The sequence below is a fragment of the Candoia aspera genome, chromosome 2 (assembly GCF_035149785.1).
Source record: "Candoia aspera isolate rCanAsp1 chromosome 2, rCanAsp1.hap2, whole genome shotgun sequence".
Taxonomy (NCBI): domain Eukaryota; kingdom Metazoa; phylum Chordata; class Lepidosauria; order Squamata; family Boidae; genus Candoia; species Candoia aspera.
The window spans coordinates 88,943,790-88,964,768 of NC_086154.1; the positions used below are offsets into that span (position 1 = coordinate 88,943,790).

The 20,979-nt window shown below is 39.3% G+C and overlaps 1 protein-coding gene across 2 annotated transcripts in view; it reads left to right on the plus strand.

Annotated features, from left to right (window-relative positions):
• Positions 1 to 9,512: 9,512 nt before the first annotated feature.
• The window catches only part of PPARGC1B (PPARG coactivator 1 beta), a 153,590-nt gene continuing 142,123 nt past the window's right edge, over positions 9,513 to 20,979 (plus strand). Inside the window, exon 1 of one of the 2 annotated variants that reach the window (XM_063292423.1) lies at positions 9,513 to 9,822. In XM_063292423.1, coding sequence (XP_063148493.1) covers positions 9,739 to 9,822 — 84 coding nt within the window. In that variant the 5' untranslated portion in view covers positions 9,513 to 9,738. The remainder of the gene's footprint in view (positions 9,823 to 20,979) is intronic. The other variant, XM_063292422.1, reaches the window with a different exon arrangement.

Here is a 20,979-nt window from a genome sequence, read left to right on the forward strand (position 1 = left end):
TGTTCCTTTCCGATTTTCCATTTGCTCTGATTTCAGCAGCTGCACAAAATATATTCAGACCGTGAGTGACAGGAAAATTCATATATTAAAGGAAACTTGATTAGATATATCTCTAGTTTCCAAATGTGGTCATTGCCTATGTCCAAGGGAAGGGTTGTATTGGAGACACTATCATTTGCAATATCATCTGCACAGTATGTGCAATAAATAAAATAAATAAAATTTAGACCAGAGGAAATATTTATTAAGCAGATTTTTTTCAGAAAAGTGAAGAAAAGTTTGCTTTTGCTCATTTCGTTTTAGCAAAATGAGAATATATCAAAGTTTGGATTATGATGGACGTTTAAAGTAGGGAGAGAGGATGTTACAATTTTGAATAGGCCACTAAACATTTCTGCCTTTCACCACATATCATCTGTTATTACAACATCAACTTCACAAGTATCAGTGACATCTGAAATCTGAAACTAAAGCTGCAGAGTTTACATAGTATTTGGGGTGTCTCCTGCTCAAGTGGTTTTCATTGGTTCCTTTTTCTGTATTGTATATTCAGCCTTCGGTAGGCTAAGGGTAGAGATAAACTTTGTGATTTCTCCTGACCAGTGGCCTAGTGACATTAGTTGGTCTCTGAACTGTATTATTTTGAAAGGATACTGGCAGACTTTCCCTGTTACACTTCAAATTGTTAACTTTATACCCAGTCTCCCTGGGCCTAGATCACATCACAACAGCTGGCTGTAAAAGCCACTTAATCTCTTGAAAATTGCTCTGGTTATAATCCATGAGTCACAATCATATAAAATTATAGTCAAGCAAGATGATTTGAACATTTTCTGTAACACATAAAAGACCAGGCAACACCTGACTCAGTATGTCTTCCCATCTTCCCAGGATTATGGTGCTGGATTCATTCATAAGGAAGATCACTGGACCCAGAAACATCTGAGATCTGTGTCAAAGGTATCCATAGTTAAAAATTCATTACCTTTTATTTTTCAGATGCCAGGAAGCACCCTGGCCTTTTCACAAAGGCAGGAGATAAACATCTTTACAGTACTCTCCTTCTTTAATTTTTTAAACTGGTACTGTTGCACTTAATGCATACAGCCTCCAGTCAACAGCACAAATTTCTCTGAATTTTGCAATTATTCACTAATGTTATTTTGATATATAGTTAATTTAAAATGGAAGGCCATGAAAATTCTCTATCTAGAAAGTCCCTAAAGTCAATCTGAACGTTTTTGTGATCTATAAAAAGACGAATGTAAGAATAATCTCATGGTACTTTTGTTGCTCACATTTCAATGAGATGTGGCAAGCAGCTAATTAAAAACTTCATTGTGCAATTCTACATGCAGTAATCACTACTGTTTCTATATTTCTTCACTGACATCTCTATTCTAACTTCCGCCCGCTCAGAACGTTTAGTTGGATGAACTCAAATTAGGGTGAAAAACTTTGCATTTCCTAGAAAATGTGATTCACCTATAGAGCAAACTGATCAAGAAAGAAACAGGATTCTCTGGTGCCTGTGGAATCTTCGCTCCTGGCTGGCTGGGTGACCTTGGGCCAGTACCTCTCTCTCAGCTCAACTCACCTCACAGGGTTGTTGTGGGGAAAATAGGAGGAGGAAGGAGTATTAGATATGTTTGCCGCCTTGAGTTATTGTTAAAAATAATAAAGTCAGGATAATAAACAAACAAACAAACAAACTTTGGGTGGTGAGCAGTGAAAGAGTTAGATCTCTCTCCCAATTTTCTCCATTTTACTCATCCAGATTATTTTTAAAAAGAAAATACATCCATGCTAAAACTTATATGTATTTCATGTAAAAAGTTTGGCCTTTTATTACTTACATGTTTTAGTGAGCAAAATAATCACATTTAACATATTAAAAACAATTTATTAATGGAAGCCAGCTTTGGTTAAGGTATACAGTATATGGAATCAAAAAGCCATGTTCAGGCTGTTTTATATCTGATTTGGTTTACACATCATGCTTTCTTCATTGGATCACGGTTTCTTGAATAATTCACAATAGCCTAGATTCATATATTGTGCTAAGACATGAACCATTATTTAAAAATCACAATAGCTGGGTTGGTACAACATGCTAAGTCAAAACCAAACAAACCACATTATAGTTTACTATGATATGTGAACCCAGTCTATATGTCCAGTTATGTAACAACATTCATACTGCTTGGTTCACAACATCGTAGCCTTATAAGAAATGATATGGATATCAGTGAACCCCAGCATCAATGCTGACATGCAGTGCATCAAACCATATTGTGGTTTACTAATTAAGCCATCAAAACTCAGAATTATGGTATTCTGTTGATAGGTGAAAGGTCATCAGCCATAATCAGTAGCAATGTTCATTTCTTTATGGAGCCATTCATCCTCTGAGGAAATGGTGCTGGACCTGCAGCAGCATCTTCACAAATCCAAATTCATTTCTCATCACCTACAGAAAACTAGAAGGGTTCTCTTGGAAAATAAAAGGACTGGGGAAAAAGATGAGCCTGTTCTCCATTCCATTCAGATAGCAGCATCTGCTCAGCTCTGACTGATCTTGAAAATTAAACTGGATCATCTCTACTTAGCAATTGCATGGGGAACCATAAAAAAACACCAAGTCAATAGGCTAGATGGGGAAGTTTTAAAAAACAAGTTGGGGGAAGAAGGTTGTTTGTTTGAAAAAAGCATTGCCCAGAGGAAAGGTTGCTTTAGTACCAACCAAAAGGGAGGAGAAAAGCAAATTATGGCTGATTGTGATTGGCCATATTTTCTAGTGTGCATTCACTGGACGAAGGTCTTAGCCATGGTTAATGCATGTCTGGGGAATGTAGTCAGTATAAGGATCTAGGTTAAGAAAAAGCTCATGATACATACTATCTTCTTTCCAGCCTGAGTTCATGCCAGCACAATGCTGTTATTTTAAATAAAGAAGGCAATTATTCATCTGAGCTCTATGTGAGTATCTGCTCTAGAAATGTAGTGTCTAGTTAGAAAGTAGGTCTGTTAGTGAATCCATTTTGTATTTGGCATTTAAAAAATGCTGTAAGAAATCTTAGCGGTCAGTTCTGCAAGTAGTGTTGTCAGATTATAACCCAGAAGACATTTACACACATTTAAGTTCCTCAGTGCAGCAAAAGATTTTCTTCTCCCACTTTGATTGCCTACCTGCTACTGCACTTGCTACTGTCACAGGATGGCAAGTGACAAGAGGAATGAGGGCAGATAATAAGACAGGAGAGAAATGGGTGAGGAAAGGTTGTGGTAACCCTTGGCTCTTGTAGTACAAATGATTTAAAGTTATAATATAGGTTTTTCATATACCACCATTCTTATGAGCACTGGCTTTTCTTACTGCTAAAGAAAGTATTTCTCATTTATAATGCCTGTGCCAACTATGATGAAGGATTCATACATCTCCCCAAACACCATTAACTGTCAAATATCATTTATTTTACCAGAGTACATCCATTCTGGAAATGCTCCCCGTTTTTATTTGTTGAGAAACTATACACATAAACACATACCAACAATCATATTTTCTTTCACAGCACTTTCACATGTTCAGTTCAATGTAAAAATTAACTGATGAAACTCAATGATTGGGGACATTTCCTTTGGGAGTATTTTCCTCAAGTTTACCATGATCTCCCCGCTGTTTAAACATGTTGAAAAAAGTTATTGGTGTTTGCAATCTGAATTTAGTCCACAGAGCTGACTCTATTATCTCTGACTCAGAAAGATTTGTCTCTCTCTTGACTGTGATTAAGAACAATTATAAACAAAGTTATATATATATTTTAAAAAAAGATCACTATCATTCTGCATCTGTGGCCTAGTCATCAAAGTGAGTTTAGAGATGAAATTTATAATCCTACACATTAACTTAAATCTATTTTTAAGGAAAAGTTTAAGGTATTGATAAATAATAGACTTGAACCTAAAAACCAACTGGAAGCCAGTAAAACTGGTCATACTCAACAGTCAACATGGTAACATAACATCCAAACTTCAAAACTTATTTTTGCTGTCAGGTTTGTGCTCTTGTCCCCCAAGGCCCCTCAACTGGAATAGACACTGGGACTGGCATATATCTGTGACATGGTTCTCTGTGCCCAGCAAGTTATGCTAATAAAGGCTTGTTTGTGCCTTTGACTTATTATTGGCTCCTGGCGACTGCCTGGTCAAGTCCATGCAGGGTCTTTTGGCAAGATTTTCAGGCAGAGAGAGAGTGACTAGTCCAAAGTCACCCAGCTGGCTTTGTGTCTAAGACAGAAGTAGAACTCACAGTATCCTAATTTTTAGCCTGGTGCCATTAACCACTACATCAACCAGGCTCAATAAAGGTTTATCTCCATAAAATAATGGACCAATATACAACATTGGCATTAAGGAAATAGGGTCTATTGCAGCTGAAATTCAGAGGAATCAAGATGGCTTTTTGAATACATTCACATTTATTCTGGTTTCAAGACATACAAGCCAGGTGAGAAAAACCTGTCTAGTCATCATCTCATCATCAACAAACTGTTTGACTTTACTATTCCAAGCAGTCATGATGTTATACACAACCAGATTGTTTTGCTTGGTGGGTTACAGCTGTGTACAACTGATGTAAATTAATCATGTTGGTGATATTATATTTCTGATCCTTTTGTCTCCGCTCAGAACACCAAAGGTCCATTTCTAATCAGCAACTGCCCTTTCTTCAGTGCTGGAAGGGAAACTTGTTGAATGCTTTCTCTAGATCTTTGTCCACTGTTAGATGCATGCACTGCTACCATTCTGACTTTCTGCCTGACAGTGGCAGAAAGGCAGCATTTATGTCACTGAGAGATGCACTACATGAAAACCTTGTCAAAAGAAATTTGCACAATGTTGATATTGTTATAACTTTTAGTAACTTGAATAGATTGGTCACCTGGGTAGGACACTGACACATCTTCATAATGTGATGATATTCATAGGAAGACTGTTCTAGCAGGTGTTTTTGTGCTAAAGCTTCCAGATGGAGGGCTTTGAGTGCTAGCAATCAAAAGGAACCACCTAGCCATTTCATCTTTTCTTCCTTAATGGATTTTCTTTTGTTAAGAAAAAAAGCATGGACGAAACCATGCATAAACACAGCAAAATTACAAATGAAAAGCAGGAGGGACAGGATTTAGATATTGCACTAAGCAACAACTGGATTTGTTTAATGTTGGCTTAGCATGTTGTATGTATCCAGCCAATTGGAACTTATTAATATCATGGTTAAATCATGATTTAGTGCAAGGTATGTACTCAGAATATAGCATGGTGATTGCACAGTAAAGCTTCATCTAAAAGCACACTTAAGAAAGATAAGGAGGTGAAGATGCTGTTGATTTATTTTGAAGTATTTGCATACTGCCCTGATCCATACAGACTGTGGGCAGTGCCCAACAAAAAATTCCCTAATAATTTCTCTAAACCCCAGTAAAACGATAACTAGGTGATCACTCACACCAACTCACCATGGGCCAAATTAACACTTTAATTCTTCATTTGTGGAATCCTATTAGGTTCAGTGGTCTGCCTATTCAACAAATAATATAAGATTCAAAACTATTTGGAGAGGTATCATAGGTGTTTTAGAAAGCACCTAGTTCTTTCTTCTGTAACCTTAGAATTTACTGAGAACTAGTCTCACTGAAGAATTGGATGCTGAAATTGATTGAAGCTTATCAGGAGCCTGAAGTGATAGTAGCTGGTCTATCTTGCAACAGCAGAAAGAAAGGAAGAGGAGAAACTATGATCATGGATGGCACTGACCATGGTTTAATAAGGTTAGTCATCTTAAAACACTGGTTCTGTGGTTATGTCCAGAATTGGAGGTTATCTGAAATGCTTATTACCTGTCCTGAATTGATAAAGTAAAAAGGACCATAAAATATAAACTACTAGATGGGCATATTTATGTTCATTATGAAGGCTTTTTATAAAATTCTGTGTTGTTTTACTATGCTTTTTTTTAAAAAAAATGCGGGTATCTCTCTTGGTTCACTTCCATTCTGGGCTCATAGCATGAATGATGTGGGTTAAACTGTAGGCCCAGAGCCTTAACATGTGAGTTAGATGTGTTCACCATGGAACAGAGAAGTAGAATTACAGAACCCTTAATGTCCTATGATCACTGTATTACTTTTTTTAAGGCACAAAATGGCAGTCGAAGTACAGCCATAGGATGAAAAAAAACCCCATAAAACTTCAAAGGAACAACTATAGACAGTCCTAAAATGGCTGGTGACAAAGAATACTATTGTGCTAGGACAATAAAACATTTCAATAAAGAACTTCAAGCACAGCGCACATGAGTATACCTTTTTTAACAGTATAATCCTTCTATGCACATCAGTATCATATTGTCTGATACGTACGTTGTGGGGGAGAGGGTAATCTAGCTTCAGTTGCTTGCATGGGCTGTTGTTCAGGACAGTTGTATATTGACTAATTAAATTATTAAACTCCATCATTGTCAGTGGTGACTTAATTTTATTTGCTTTGGATAAGCAAATAAATACAAATTAAAGGTGATTTGATTCCCGTCATTAATTCCTTCAGGAAAAAAGAAAAACTACTACTTTATGTGCATTAAAACATGAGAATTGGGTCTGAAACATGAAAGGATTGTCTGCCCTACAGACCACTACCAGTCAGTGAAAGGCTTGTTCTTTGCTGCTTCAGTTTAGCTCTGCATACCCTCTACTCAGCCGTATAGAATATTCAACAGTCATTTTTCCTGCAGTTATTGGCACAGCATTGCACACCATACAAGTAAGTGTGATTACAATGTGCTTTTATATGCTAACAAGTAACAAGCTTTGAGCTTATGGACGTATACCAACCTAGCCTAGGGTACTATAAAATTTGATCTTTTCAGAAGGAGCAGCTCTGTCTGTGTTTATGGGTCTACATTTTATTTACTGTTCTAACCAATGAGTAGAGACACAGAAATCAAAGAGATGTCTTGGAAAACTTTAAAAACAATCAATAGGAAGAAGCATATGTGCAATCATCTGTCCCTTAGTAGCTAACACATGCAGAGTGAAGTGTTCATTGTGTGTGTCTGTGGGAGGGAGAGACGGGGCAAAATTAAGCCAGAAGTCAAGATTCTGATTGTGCCCTAACAGCACTAAATATCTTATGGAAGAGCTGCATAATTTGCTTCCAGGCAATGGAAATAAAAACAAAACAAGGAGAGCAGCAAAGCACACACAGACACAAAAAAAAGGGGGGGGGGGAGCTGTAAAAAGAAATGTAAAATTTGCAATGAATGTAATTAATTTAACAATCCAAATTAATGCTTTTATATAAAAGAAATCAGCAAAATACATTTGTTCTTATTGTAATAATTACTTTATTTTTTTTATGCACATGACTAAACATAAGACAAGTTTTTCAGGCCTTCTTCATTCTGAACTATTGTATCTGAATGCTTGGCCTGGAAACAAGGTTGCAGATCTTTGAAAGGAGAACAGTAGATTAACCTTGATTGCTCAGGAACAAGGATGGGGAAACTGAGCTACAAATGGATGACTGAGCTGTAGACAGTACAGGAAATATAGTACCGTGACTCAGTTTAAAATGGTTCCCTATCTAGAACTGGTCCTCACTTTGAGGAAGGGCTAGGGCTTATATGGATTGAGGAGACAGTGTCAGGTGGCAGATGCTGCATACTGTAGTCCCCTTTACTGAAGGAAAGAACTGCTTGCTTGCTTGCTTATTTATTTATTTTTTTATCCTGCCTTTAGAACAGCATCTACTGAACATTCCAAGATTCCAGAGATACATCATTTCATTAGACCATGAATTTTAGTCTGCCCTTAGGCAGGGAAGCCAGCTGGATTGGTCACTCACTCTCAGCCCAAGGCCTCTCACAGGGCTGTGGTTGTGGGGAAAATAGGAGACAGCATTATGTAGGCTGCCTTGAGTCAAACAAAAATAAAGGAATGATATAAACAAACAAGCAAGCAAGCAAACTCAGTAACCTTTACACTAGGTACACTCCTATTAACTGAACTAGGGATTTCACTAACTCAGCGTCCCAATTGCTGCTTCATACTTGCTCTTAGCAAAGGGTGATATCATTTGATGGCTATATTATTTAAATATCATTCAGGGCATAAAATGCCCCTTCCTTCCTTCCTGCCTACCTGCCAGCCATCAGAATGTGCTTGTGGTTCCGAAGCAGCATGCACTAATTGATTTTTCTTTTTTAGCGCTGTCTTCCTTTTCCCTGTTCTTGTCTAATATATTGATTGAGAGAAGAGTTGCTGATCGCATTCCACGCCTAAGAACCACAATATGTCAGCTCAGCAGGACTTTGAAATTCAGTTACGGTGGGGGGGGGGAATGCATTCTATTAAGGTAGCAGGAGAGTGCATATAGAAACATTACCTGCAGACTTCTCTTTCACATCATCTGTGTGAACAATATTTACAACAGGTTCACTGAATATTCTGAGGGCCACAGAGAGCATCTGTTAATGCTGCACAGCAAAGTGGCTAATATGACACTTGATTGCTTTTGACTTTCTCAGCATAACAGATGTTTATTTTGTGGCTGAGTGAAAATGACAGGACTTTGAATAGATTTAGCTCCCACGTCTGCTATAGGTGGAGATTATTGGCTCACATTGACAGTTAAGGCCGGATAAGTACTGAAAGAGTCACGTGAAGACTTTAAAATGTTACAAAGAAAGAGCCAGAAAGAATTAAGGAAGCAGTGGGACAGTTAGGTAATTCTAGCCTCTGGACTTCGTGATCTTACTGAGGCACCCTCTTTCGATAAAATGTATCTCTTCACTTGCTTCATAATGTCGTAAACCGGTCTTGCAGCATGTCTGCCTGAGTATTCTGCTAAGCAGGGCCCCAGAGCCCTGCTGGGACTGTGACCCAGAGTAATTTTCAGGAAGAAAAATGGCTGGGTTGCCAAACCACGTAACGTGGAAAGCGCGTTGCTGCTTCTTCAGGGAAAAACGGAATGTCTCCGAAGCATGCCGGCAGGGAAGTCAGGGAAGTAACACGGAGTGGAAGAGGGTCTACTCTTCCTGAGTATCTCCCCCTCCACAACGCCCTCAGCGGTAAGAGCGGAATTCTGCCGGGCGCAAGAGCCGCCCCAGGGTTTCAAGGCATGTGCGCACTGTTTTCTCCCCCCTCCGCTCTAACAGACGACTACCGATGAGCGCCTGGTCAGGAAGAGGAATTGCCGGGCTGGTTTATGCCCCGGCTCCTCTCTCTTGAGGAGGCGGGGAGGGCGGTCTCTGCCCCACGAGGAGCCAAGGGCTTCCCGCGCTCCCCCGAGATATCAGAGACCGCAGAACTCTTTCGGCGACCTGGGGGCGACGCGCGCGCCTCCTGCGCTTCTTCCTTCCTTCCTCCTCGAAACCCGCGAGGACACAACCCTGGGAAGCGCAGGCCGCAAGCCCTCTTCCCGGGCAGGAATTCGGGCTACCCGAAGCGCGCGAAAGCAGCAGCGCCCCGCCGCTTTGCCCCACCACTCCCGCGAAGCCCAGCCCAGACGAGCCTCCCGCCGCCGGACTCCTCCTCTTCTGACTCCCCGACACCGCCCATTTCCAACCGGCGGGCTCCAGGCCCCGCCCCGCCCCGCCGGCTGCCCGGTTTGGCTCGTTTCTGACTGTGCTTGCTGTTGCCGCTGCCGCATGCTGTTTCGTGCCGTTGCCGGAGGAGCAGGAAGATGGCGGAGCCGGAGCCGGATTGCAGCACGCTTCTGGATGAAGACCTCTCCTCCTTCGTCTTCAACTATCTCTCCGACAGCCAGGTAGGGCTTCGGGGCGCGAGCCTGGTGAGGGAGGGGGGACCCCCGCCGGCACGTTCGGAGCAGTCGCTGGGATTCTAACGGACCGCGGAGTCGCGAGGAGGGGAGAGCCTGGAGCGAAGGGGTGCTAAGCTTGGGCTCAGAGTGTCCAGATCCCCCGTGCACCGGCACATCTCGGCTACAGGGACTTCGGAACCCATGAGTCATTCGGGACCCCAGCTCTGCGATCGGTCAAGAACGGGCGGGTGTTAAAATTCCGTGCATCGTGAAATTTGGGGCTGGGGGATTCCGATCTGTCATGCCCCCTTGGGATGTTTTACGCAGCGGGTGCCTGATCTGACAAGCATTAGAGTTTCGGGCATAAAGGCGCCGCATGCCCGCATTTACTCTGCAGGGAATCTGGGGCACCGGGATTGAGGGATGTGTGTTTGCATTCAGACGCAACTTAGAAGTCTGGTGCAGAAGATCCCGGGAACAGCCATGCTTTTTTTTTTTAAAGTGCTGTCGTGCTGAGTTAGATCTGCGAGGCAGGAGCGATCCCCTTAGAAAGCGGGAAGTGTGCGTTTTGTGTGTGTGTGTGTGTGTGTGTGTGTGTCTGCGTGCGTAAGCGTAAGGACTTTTGATTTTTCCGTAACGGATCTTTTCCTCTCTTGGGCACGGAGAGAGGAAAATGGAGAGGTCGCTAGTTGCCCGGCGGTCCTGACACATTCCAATGCATCCGGGGCTGGAGAGCCAGGAACGCTGCCCTTTCGGGTGCCCGGATTCGTTCAAACAGCAGACGGAATGGACAAAACTAGGGAGGGAGGGAGGTTGTGTCCAGCCAACCCCCGCGGAAGCTTGCTGGTGCTCTCCTCGCTGCAGTTAGATAGGATCCGGCGGAAGAAAAGAAGAAAGAGCGTTCTCATGGAGAGACTTAAGTTGAGGATGGCTCTGCGCACTCCTCCTTCCCTTCCATATTGCTTTGGAAACCGCGGTGGGGGGACTCTAGTAATCCGAACACTTCAGCACCACTTACACGTGGACGAGTGGATCGCTCCGTTGGTGTCCCAGATAACGAGTCTTCTTGCTTCTGCGGTGTTGCAGACTGAAGCTGCAGAGCTGCTCGCTTTACCACTACCTTGCCCCCAAACCTGAACGCCATTCCCTTTGTCTGAATTAGAAACTCTGGATGGAGGGATGGGAGAGGCTGAGGGTGCTGGCCATGGGAGATGAAAGGAGCAGGGTACAACGTTTATGTACTCCCCTCCCTCCCTTTGGGCTTGCTGTTTTCTGTTTTTCTTTTATCATGGGGAGGCAAGATTGGCAGTAATTCAGTTTGACTGTGGGAAAACAAGAATAAATGGATGCTGACCCCCTCCCTTTCCCCTTTTCTCTTAGGGATTTGCTGGTGGGAGCACTTAATGTCTTAGGGTTGTGTGTGTGAGTCATTGCTGATTATATACCCGCAGCTTTAGGGTGAGGGGGGTGGTGGTAATCTTAGTTGCTTCAAATAAGCAATTTTGCAGATTGCTGCCCCTTTTGGACCGAGTTGCATGTTAAAATCAGATTAAGGTTTTTTTGGCAGCCCTCGCTGATCACGAGCGGGTTCCGGCTGGAAGGGCAGCAGGCTGCATTCCTTTCTGTGAGGAGAAGCAGAAGAGCTGTAGAACTAATGCTTCAAGACCATCATACATCGCTCAAGTCCTGAGCTGTTGCAGAGTTTTCCATGGTTACAATCCCAGGCCTCCCTCATCCTCCATGATTTCTCATAAGTAGAAATGGCCTTGATTTGGGAAGTGGCACACACCTTTCCTTCTTTCCTCCTGCCCTCTCTCAGGTTTCTTCATTTAGTTGGTTAAAAGAGAGCTGGGGAAAATTTGCTCTGGTTTGGTCCTAGACAAGCAAGAGTGCCCTTGTCTCAGTCACACCAATTTATCCAGAGCATATTTGTGTTTATCTGGGAGACAGAACCAGGATGAACCAGCTCCAAGCTAGACTTCTTTAGTCTCAACACTTCTGTTCCAGGGCCAACACTGGAGTTTTCCAGTTTGACATGCAACAGTATTGGCCAGGGGGGAACTTTTCACAGAATTAAGTACAAAATGGTGACAGCTGGATTAGAGAAAAACGGATGGAATATTTTGTAAGCAGGGATTTTTGCCTTGAAAGTGGTTATTTACATGATGCCAGATAAAGAACTAGGAAACTCTGATGGATCAATACAAAGATGTGCTTGCTTTCAGAAAACACCAGCAGCAAAACCCCCAGGCAGAAAATTCAGAGGATTGTGCAAAACCCTGTAGTTGTGTTCTTACAGATGAAAGATCTGACATTCTGCAGCTCGTAATGTAATCAGTACACTTAAAGTGGAACTTTTTGTGTATTGGTTAATGGTCAGGAAAACTGAGATGTCTAGCCTTGTATATTCTAAATTTGTAAATGTAAATGGAGGTACAGGAATCTGCATTTTGCATGTTGGATATGAAAAAGCCAGTGAGTGAGCATTTTCTGAAAATCTGAAACAAGCAAAAGATTATTTTCACCAGCTCTGATGTAATAAGTAGCTATTTGTACCTAAGTAGCACCAGTAATAATAGGTAATTTAGAAAGTATATCACCAAAATACTTGTGGTAGGTTGATGTTTCCTTTTTGCTGCAGATCTCTGCATTATTAGAAGGTGCTTTTAATCTCTGGATTACTTTTTCTCTTCCCCTGCTTGTGCACAAGGCTAAAGTCTGAAATTGAAGTGGCATGTGATTGCTTTGGAAATGATTGGAGTTGTAACTGTGGTTTGCACTTGTACTTTAACCTCTGACGAAACTGCAGTGAAGGCTCCAGCCTTGACTGCTGTCACATGCTTGCTTGTAACTAGAAGTGGGAGGTGGTTCCTAGGCTTGCCTCTGACGTCACTCTCCATTACTACTATACTGAACTAGCCTCTGCTTACAGATGGGCTGCTGAGTTCTCAATGAAGTCAGAAAGCTGCACAAGATCAGATTATCCTACGAGGCTAAAGTGTCAGGCATCTAGGAGAGAGTGAATGTTATTTCTCTCTTTCACTGCGACTCAGAAAGATTTCATTCTTTTCTGTTACTTATCATGGATACCTTCTTCCTTTTGCAGTGACATTGCAGCAATGCATCTCAAAGTCTTGTGAGTGTAGTACAGGGAACTGGAAACTCACAGATGTTAACCTATTTTATTTTACTTACCTTAAGAGCTTTTATGTCTTGTTGGAGAGGATATTTCCCAAAATGACTGCACTGCAACACTTAGATATTAAAGCCTGCAGGCTGGTTTCTCATTGGCATGGGCCTGTTGTGCATCAGGCTAATACAGTTTATGCATTAACTAGCAGGTTGCATTCTGGGCTGCTAGTTTTGAGTTCGTCTCTGTTGTTGATGCACTAGGTATTGCAAGGTTTCTGGAATTCCTCTGTCTGTACAAGGGTAAGAAAGGGGGTTTCCTTTTCTATATATTATTATTATTTAAAAGAAAAATAATAACACAGGCTGCCCTGGAAAGTATTTCCTCTTTTATCAGCAACTTGTTAACAGCTCAATTAATTGATAGTTGGAGATGTAAAGTATTATTGATCAAAACAAACTGATTTAGCTTCTGTCAGATACATACATACTTCCAATGAATTCATAGATTTGTGTAATGTTCCTTTTCTGTTTGCACAAGCTATTGCCATTTGAATAACTGTGCCTCCACCAGTTGAATGAATAAAAAGTGTATTTTTCTTGGCAAAATGCTATAAAGTTTTCTTTAGATCAATTTTTTTTTTTTAGAATATCTTGCTTCATTATTGGGGAGGGGAATAATTTACGAGGAAGAGGCGAGATACCAGGTTCTTTACCTGTTTTATATGTTTCAGCCCTGAGCAAAAATGTGGGGAAGCCAGGGAATCACCAACTCAGTTGCCCAAACTCTGCACTTATGTCTTCACAGTCACATTTAAGGAAGCATCCTAATTTTTCCCCCCTTTTGGAGGTTGACCTAGATCTTTTATCTGCACTCTTGGGAGTGACAAAATTGTCTTTTATTATTGTTCTTATTAGTGTTTTGTTTTTAAAAAAATAGAATGGATTTTAATTCTATTTTGTTCTTCCCTTCCATTTTGTCATACTAGTTTTTGCCACTGTATTCCTCTCCTCTACCGCCCTGATCAACCCTGTCATTTCAAAATAAGGCATAAGTTATCAGATAAAGGAAGGGGGGTAATCAAACACAAATATATATTTTGAACTGGGCTGATACATTCTTTCTGACTTAAAACTGAAAAATCACTACATGGCTTTGACCTCATGTGGTCCAAAGGGCATTCAGCTCATATAATTTTCATAAAACTTTCTGGATTCTCTCAAAGTTATCCAGATTCCCTTGTCTTGACTAGTTACTCTGAACCATTTTTCCATAATAAATTAGGACTTGCACTTCTGGTGATATTGAGAGGAATTAAAATTATTTCATTTTTTGTTTCACTTTTAGATCTAGAATATACTTTATATTCTAGACAGGAAAGTAAGCAGAATTATATTCTTAACATTGCTTGCTTTCCTGTCTTTGGCATATGTCATGCAAAAATTGAAACTAACGGGGGAACAGCATATTCAGAAGACTCCATAAAAAGAAAACTCTTTGGGGGCCATATCACTTCAGTTCCAAAGTTAAAGCCTGTTGAAACTAGTGGGATTTATTTCCAGTTAAATATGTATAGGTTTTGAACATAAAGCTGAAATGATGTGATTATGGGAAGGCAAGAGGCAGAATGTTTAAGCTGTGGAAATAATGCCTTTGTATGTCATTATATTTTAAGTGAAAGTTAATCTAAACTGCTTTTCAACATAGATTCCACTCAGAGAGGTGTGAATTTAGTGCCAGACAGCTGTATAGATTGGATCCTTTTGCTTATTTTGAGAGTGTATAAAGTGTGGGCAGTAGTCAGCAAGCATCTTTCTCTACAGCAAAGTTATGCCAAATTTTGCTGAAGCAGGAATCTCAGCAGAATAATATTGTGAATTTAATCTTGCCAAGTTTGGCCCCTGGACTTCTTTTTATCAGACTACTTAATAAATGAGCCTGATATAAGCACCAGATTGCTATTGGCTAGGAGCTGATCACAATAGATGATCTTTATGACAACAGTGAATGACAGTTTGCCAAACCATGGATCCAGAAATTCACTCTGTACAACTGCACAAAATCTGGATGACAGTGTACTCAAATGCCCACATTAGTATCCCTCAGTTGGTAACTAAAAATCAGGAAATATCCATAAACAAGCACATCAAGTTGTAATAAATACATATAGCCACATAAGATAAAGCTAAGCATAAGAAGCATATCATGCATTCTTTATGGTAGCTAATATTTGCAAGGGGAAAAAATCTTTTAAACCAGGGGAACTAATAATTTCACTGGTTCTGGAGTTGGCTTCTGGCACTGAACACCAGTATCATTTGTGGCAGGTATTCATAACTTTTCATTTCTTGAAAATTTGGGGTTTCAGTGGAATATGTGACACTCCTCAAAGGGACAGTTGGAGATATGGTCTGGAGCCACTATCACTGAGAAGAAACCATTCACCATGGAACTTTATAAAGAGGTGATTGTGAGGATTCCGAGTTGTCACCATTAATTATCAGAAGGCACTTTCTATCTCCAAGGCTAGGGATTGACTGCATTGGGATGACTCCAATTTAATTGTTTTGTACTTGCAATGATTTTTGACAGTCATCTTATGAACATGTCCGTGAAGAACAGCAGTGTCTGGATGAATTATCATAAGTGAAAAGGGGTGATTAATATTGGTCTATGAACATTGCCTTATATGATGTGGAATATAATACAGCACCTTCATTTCATATGAAGAGAGTGTGGCCCAACTGTGTTAACTGATGCTTTGTGTTCACAGTTTTCATTCACTGAAGTTGCTGCCAGTTTAGATGGTTTTAAAAATAAGAAGACAGATTCGCAGAGGATGGATATAAACAATTTCTGGTAACCAAGAAATTTTTAACTCTCTTGTTTAGAAACAACATAGTATTAAATGTTATATATTAATAATATATATTAACTTCCCAGAGTTGCTGGAAGTTGTGTGGATTATTATTATTATTATTATTATATTATTATTATTATTATTTACTGTTGTTTTCCTACTTATAGCAGGAAAAAAATAAAACAATGAAATGGTAAATAAAAAGTATTGCCTATATATGAGCAATTAATACAGAGCACAGAAACAATAATATAGCAAGCCCTAAAAAGCTTTAATTAAAAAAAAATAAAAATCTGATTTAAATTCTTGATTATAATATGTCATAGTCCTAAACACATTGCTAAAAAATGAACAGGGCCTGGGGGTTGGGTAAATATGAAACAATTTCTGCCTAAGGTTGGATAAGTATGAGACAGTTTGCCCCAGGCCACAAATTGAACATAGGAATATGTTCAATCTCCCCTTTTGGGGGAGATGGGCGGTAGCAAAATTTGAATAATAAATAAATATAAGCAGCGCCTTGCTTATCAGACCCTTGGCCCATCTAGTTCAGTTCTCACAGTGGCCAACCAACTGCACAAGGAAGCCCAGCAGATGGCCTTCAGAGGCAGTCACATATCAAGACTAATAGTCATTGATCCCTATGACTTCCACAAGTTGGTCCAATACTTTTTTGAAGCCAGCCAAGCTTGTAGTGAGTACCATATCTTGTGGTAGCAAATTCTAAAGCTAAATTATGTGTTGTGTCATGAAATATTTCCTGTTGTCCTGATTCTTCCAAGATTCAATTTCATTGGATGACCTCTGGTTCTAATATTTTGAGAAGGGAAAAATAGCTTCTCTGTGTATACTATATCCACACCATGCATAATTTTGTACACCTCAATCATGCTCCCTCTCATTCACCTTGTTTCTAGACTAAAAAGCCCCAGATATTGCAACCTTTCCTCATAGAGAAGCTATTCCTTCCCTATGAGGAAAGGCCCCTTTGTCATCTTAGTTGCCATCCTCTGAACCTTCTATAGCTCCACTAGAATCTTTCTGAGCCGCACTGACCAGAACTGCAAGTGAAATCTACTGTCTGTAGTTGCTTCCCAAGGGTTTATGGAGCCTAAGGTAGCTATGATCTAAGGAGCCCTGAGAAATATTTCAAGCACAAAACTATTGCTTCAGATAAGGAATGGGTTGTTGCAACTGTTTTAGAAACTGCATTTCTAGTGAACTTGAAACACTTCTGAAATGGTCAGAACATCTTGTGTTGACCTCAAAACAGAGCATTATGAAATCAAAGCTTTTCAAATACAAAAAATTTGGTGTACTCTTCCCCGTTTTTTTTCTTCCAGCATACAGTACAGAATTGTACATATAATTCACAATGACACCAACAGTTCAAATTCATGCATTTTAACATAAACTCTACTGACAGAAGCTGCAACCTCCCCCCCTTTGATATACAACGTTCTCTTTAATTTAGGCACAGATTGAATTAAACTTAAGATGCATCCAACAATATTTTCTGGTATAATCATTTTTTAAAAAAATAGTACAAGAGAAATGGAATTAGTAATGGTGTATGGATCAGTTGAATCTATTCATTTTGAAAATGAAAAATCTGGGCTTGCAGGAGTCTTAGCCATAGTATACTACAAAAAGTGTTTTACTATATCCAAAATAATTAATTATGTTAATAAAGTTAAATTCAGTTTATCTTTGTGGTCAGAGCAAAGGAGGGGGAAAAATAAGAGAGAGGAAGAAAAAGAAAAAGAAATGAAATGAGCCCCAAGAGGCTTGTTTTAGAAGAGAGATGAGTGTGAAACCAACATGGTTGACATATGCTAAGTTGCGAACCTTTGTCGAAGGAGAACCTAAGTTAAAAACAAGAGAATTGGAAATGGAGGGTTATACTTGTCAGTGGTTTACTTATGCCCAACTGACAGAATGATTTAACTCAGATAAGAAGACTTACAATTTTGTTAATGAAAAAACACAGTTTAAAGTGGATTTATGTACTAATGACGAGCATGTTATTTCTAAGATGTATAAACTATTCCTGCAAATGAACTGGGAGGTTGAATATGTTAAAGACTGTAAGATTAAATGGGCAAAGAATTTTGGATGTAATATCATGCTTGAACAATGGGAGAATATGTAGATCAAAGGTATGAAATTTACACTGAATTATAATTTGAAGGATAACTTTTATAAGATGATGTACAATTGGTATTTAACACCTGATAAGTTGTCAAAGATGTACAAGGGGGTATCAATTGTATGCTGGAAATGTTCCCAGTGAGAAGGTACTTTTTACCATCTTTGCTGGACTTGCAAGAAAGTTAAAACATATTGGGAGCAGATATGTATTATAATTCAGAAGATTATTAAGATGAATATACAATTGAAACAGGAAGTTTTCCTTTTAGGTTTGATGGATGAACAACTTGAAACAAAATTTGGGATTTTGTTTTTATATACGATAACAGCGGCAAGACTTTTGTATGAACAAAAGTGGAAGGATTTACAGATTCCTGCAGTGGAAGAATGGATGATAAAATTAATGGAATTAGCAGAGATGGCGAAACTGACTACATTGATTAGAAAAAATAACTTGTCTAGCTTTGTTTCTACTTGGAAACTGCTTTTGGAGTTTTTGCTTGTAACTGAAAAAAATGAAGTTTTGATTCTGAGATTTGATGATTAGGTTGGTATAGATTATAGAAATAATGTTTATTATAGTTAAAATTTAGAGTAAGGGGTTAATGTATTTGTTATTTGTATCTGTGCTGGAGAAGGTCAGAAATCACTTCTTTTTCTGTATTTCTTTCTATTTACCTCTGCACTTCTTCTGCACTTTTTAGTTTATCTCTTTTTCTTTAGTCTCTCTTTAATCTTTTTCAATCTTTTTGTATTTTATCTTTATGCTGAAAAATTTAATAAAGTTTCTAAAAAAAAGAAAAGAAAAGAAAAAGAAATGAGCCCGCTATTACAGGCAGCCTGCACTAATCTTTGTTTTGTAATAGGTCATCTCTAAAAGTCATACTTAAAAGATTGGAATTTAAAAAAAACACACTTTGAAATGAATCTGTGTATTAACATAAGAATTTTCTCAACAGCTGGATTTGGTTTCAAAACCAAATTCATTATTACCATTATTATTACTGTTACTGTTACTATTATCATCATTTCTCTGATCTTCATTCAGCTAATGTGCTTGCTGAAAAAGGCACAGATTTACCTCTGAAAGCAGAAATTGAAGGGGTAGAAGCTGAGAGATAAGTTGGAGATTGGCAGTCTCTTTTCAGGCCAATACCAATGAGATCAAACAGTTTGAAGTCATATGTTTAACGTGCACTTAGAAATATATGACATACTTTTCTCTTGGGAGTTCATTGAAAGCTTCATTTTATCAAACCAAATTAAGCTTTAGGTGTGTATTTAGTTTTGAGCTCTTTAAGTTAGGTTTTCAATGTGTCATTTGAATCTCTCAGACATTTGAGTTTTGATTCATGCAATTGTTTTAGACATCTCCTTATATCAATTTAAATGTTTTACTGATGAGGTGGCCAAACTATATAACAAAATAGCTTAAGAATGGATGCACACACAAATTCTCTTTCACACATGCTGCATTTAGTAGTTATGAATACAGCAGAGACTGAGCAGTGGAAGGAGGTGGCTTACCATCCCTGGTTTCTATTTTGTTTCAATCTAGTGAGGTGCATTTATTTAGTTTCTTAGTTTGGGTACGTATTTTACATTCTTACTTTCTTGTTTCCATAATTAATATGCATATATTGGATCAGGGACCTTGACCTTCCAGACCAAAGATTTAGATGGAATGTAGGAATACTGATAACCTGGTTGAAAACCTATCACCCTGCCATGGACTCAGCCAGAATGTGGAAAAAGGTACTGATGTCTGTCAGAAACAAACCTGCGTATCTATACTCTTTTGCTCTATCTGTACTTTCTCTTCCTCCAAACTGGAAAGGGGATCAGGAAGATGTGAGGACAATGGGTAGATACTGATTGGCTAAGTTATTCAGATTTATGGGATGCAGATATCTAAATAATTATAAATGAAACTTACAGATGCACTGATTTAGTTTTCCCTTTTTTCTTTATTTTGTATATGATCCATTTCTTTGGTCTTTGTGTCTACGTGACTGTTCACTTAACTATAATGGTGCTAGGCCTATTTTCTAATAATACTGATACTTTACTACAGCACATAGAGGCTATAGGCCTCCCAGTGTCATACCTACACAACCCCCACATTTGGACAACCCTGTTACTGTATTCACTGGTGCAAATTTAAGAAGGAGATTCAAAAGCTAAGTGCAATATATTGATTAAGGTGTTGGGCTAAAAGAAGGGAGATCCAGGATCAAGTCTACCCTCAGCTATGGAAACTCACTAGGTGACTTTGGGTCAGTCACTCATTCTCAGCCCAACCTATTTCATGGGGTGGTGGTTGCTGGGAAAAATGGGAAGAGGGAGCACCGTGTACACCATCATGAGTTCCTGTACATATGGCGGGATATAAATATAATAAATTCTATAAATAAATTCCTGGTTGGTTTCTTTTGAGATCATGATTGCAGAGCTTTAAAAGTAAAAAATGGAACACTCTCCAGTAATTCCAGTAAAATAGTATATTGGAGACAAACAACTGGGGAATGTTATTGATTGCCTGGAATAGTATGCATTCACATACATGCATACATGATTGAGAAAAACAGCAAATCAGAAGCAAGAGAAACAAAACAGCTCACAAGCAGGGAGAAAAAAAAATCCAGCACAAGCAATAGCAATTTTCTTGCACGCTTGACCAACTTGTTTCTATGTGCCTCTCAGAGGCATCTTGTAGCCATGTTTTGAAATAGTTTGCAAACTAACATAAAGATGTGGCCAGAAGTATTAGTACTTTTTCCCAAAGAATCCCAATTTGCCACAAAATAAGTTGAAACTGACACAAGTAAATGGCATCTACCATTCTTTATTCCATAGTCCATAGTCATAGAGCAGACACTTTGCTTTTGATGTATGACTTAACATATTCTTGTTTCTGCCTAGCCAATCTGATCTGGCAGGGTTGGTGAGTTCTGGGTTCCCTCAGTTAAACAAGGCCATCTATCAGGACCTCAGAAGCGTGCCTTCTCTGTTACAGCGCCTG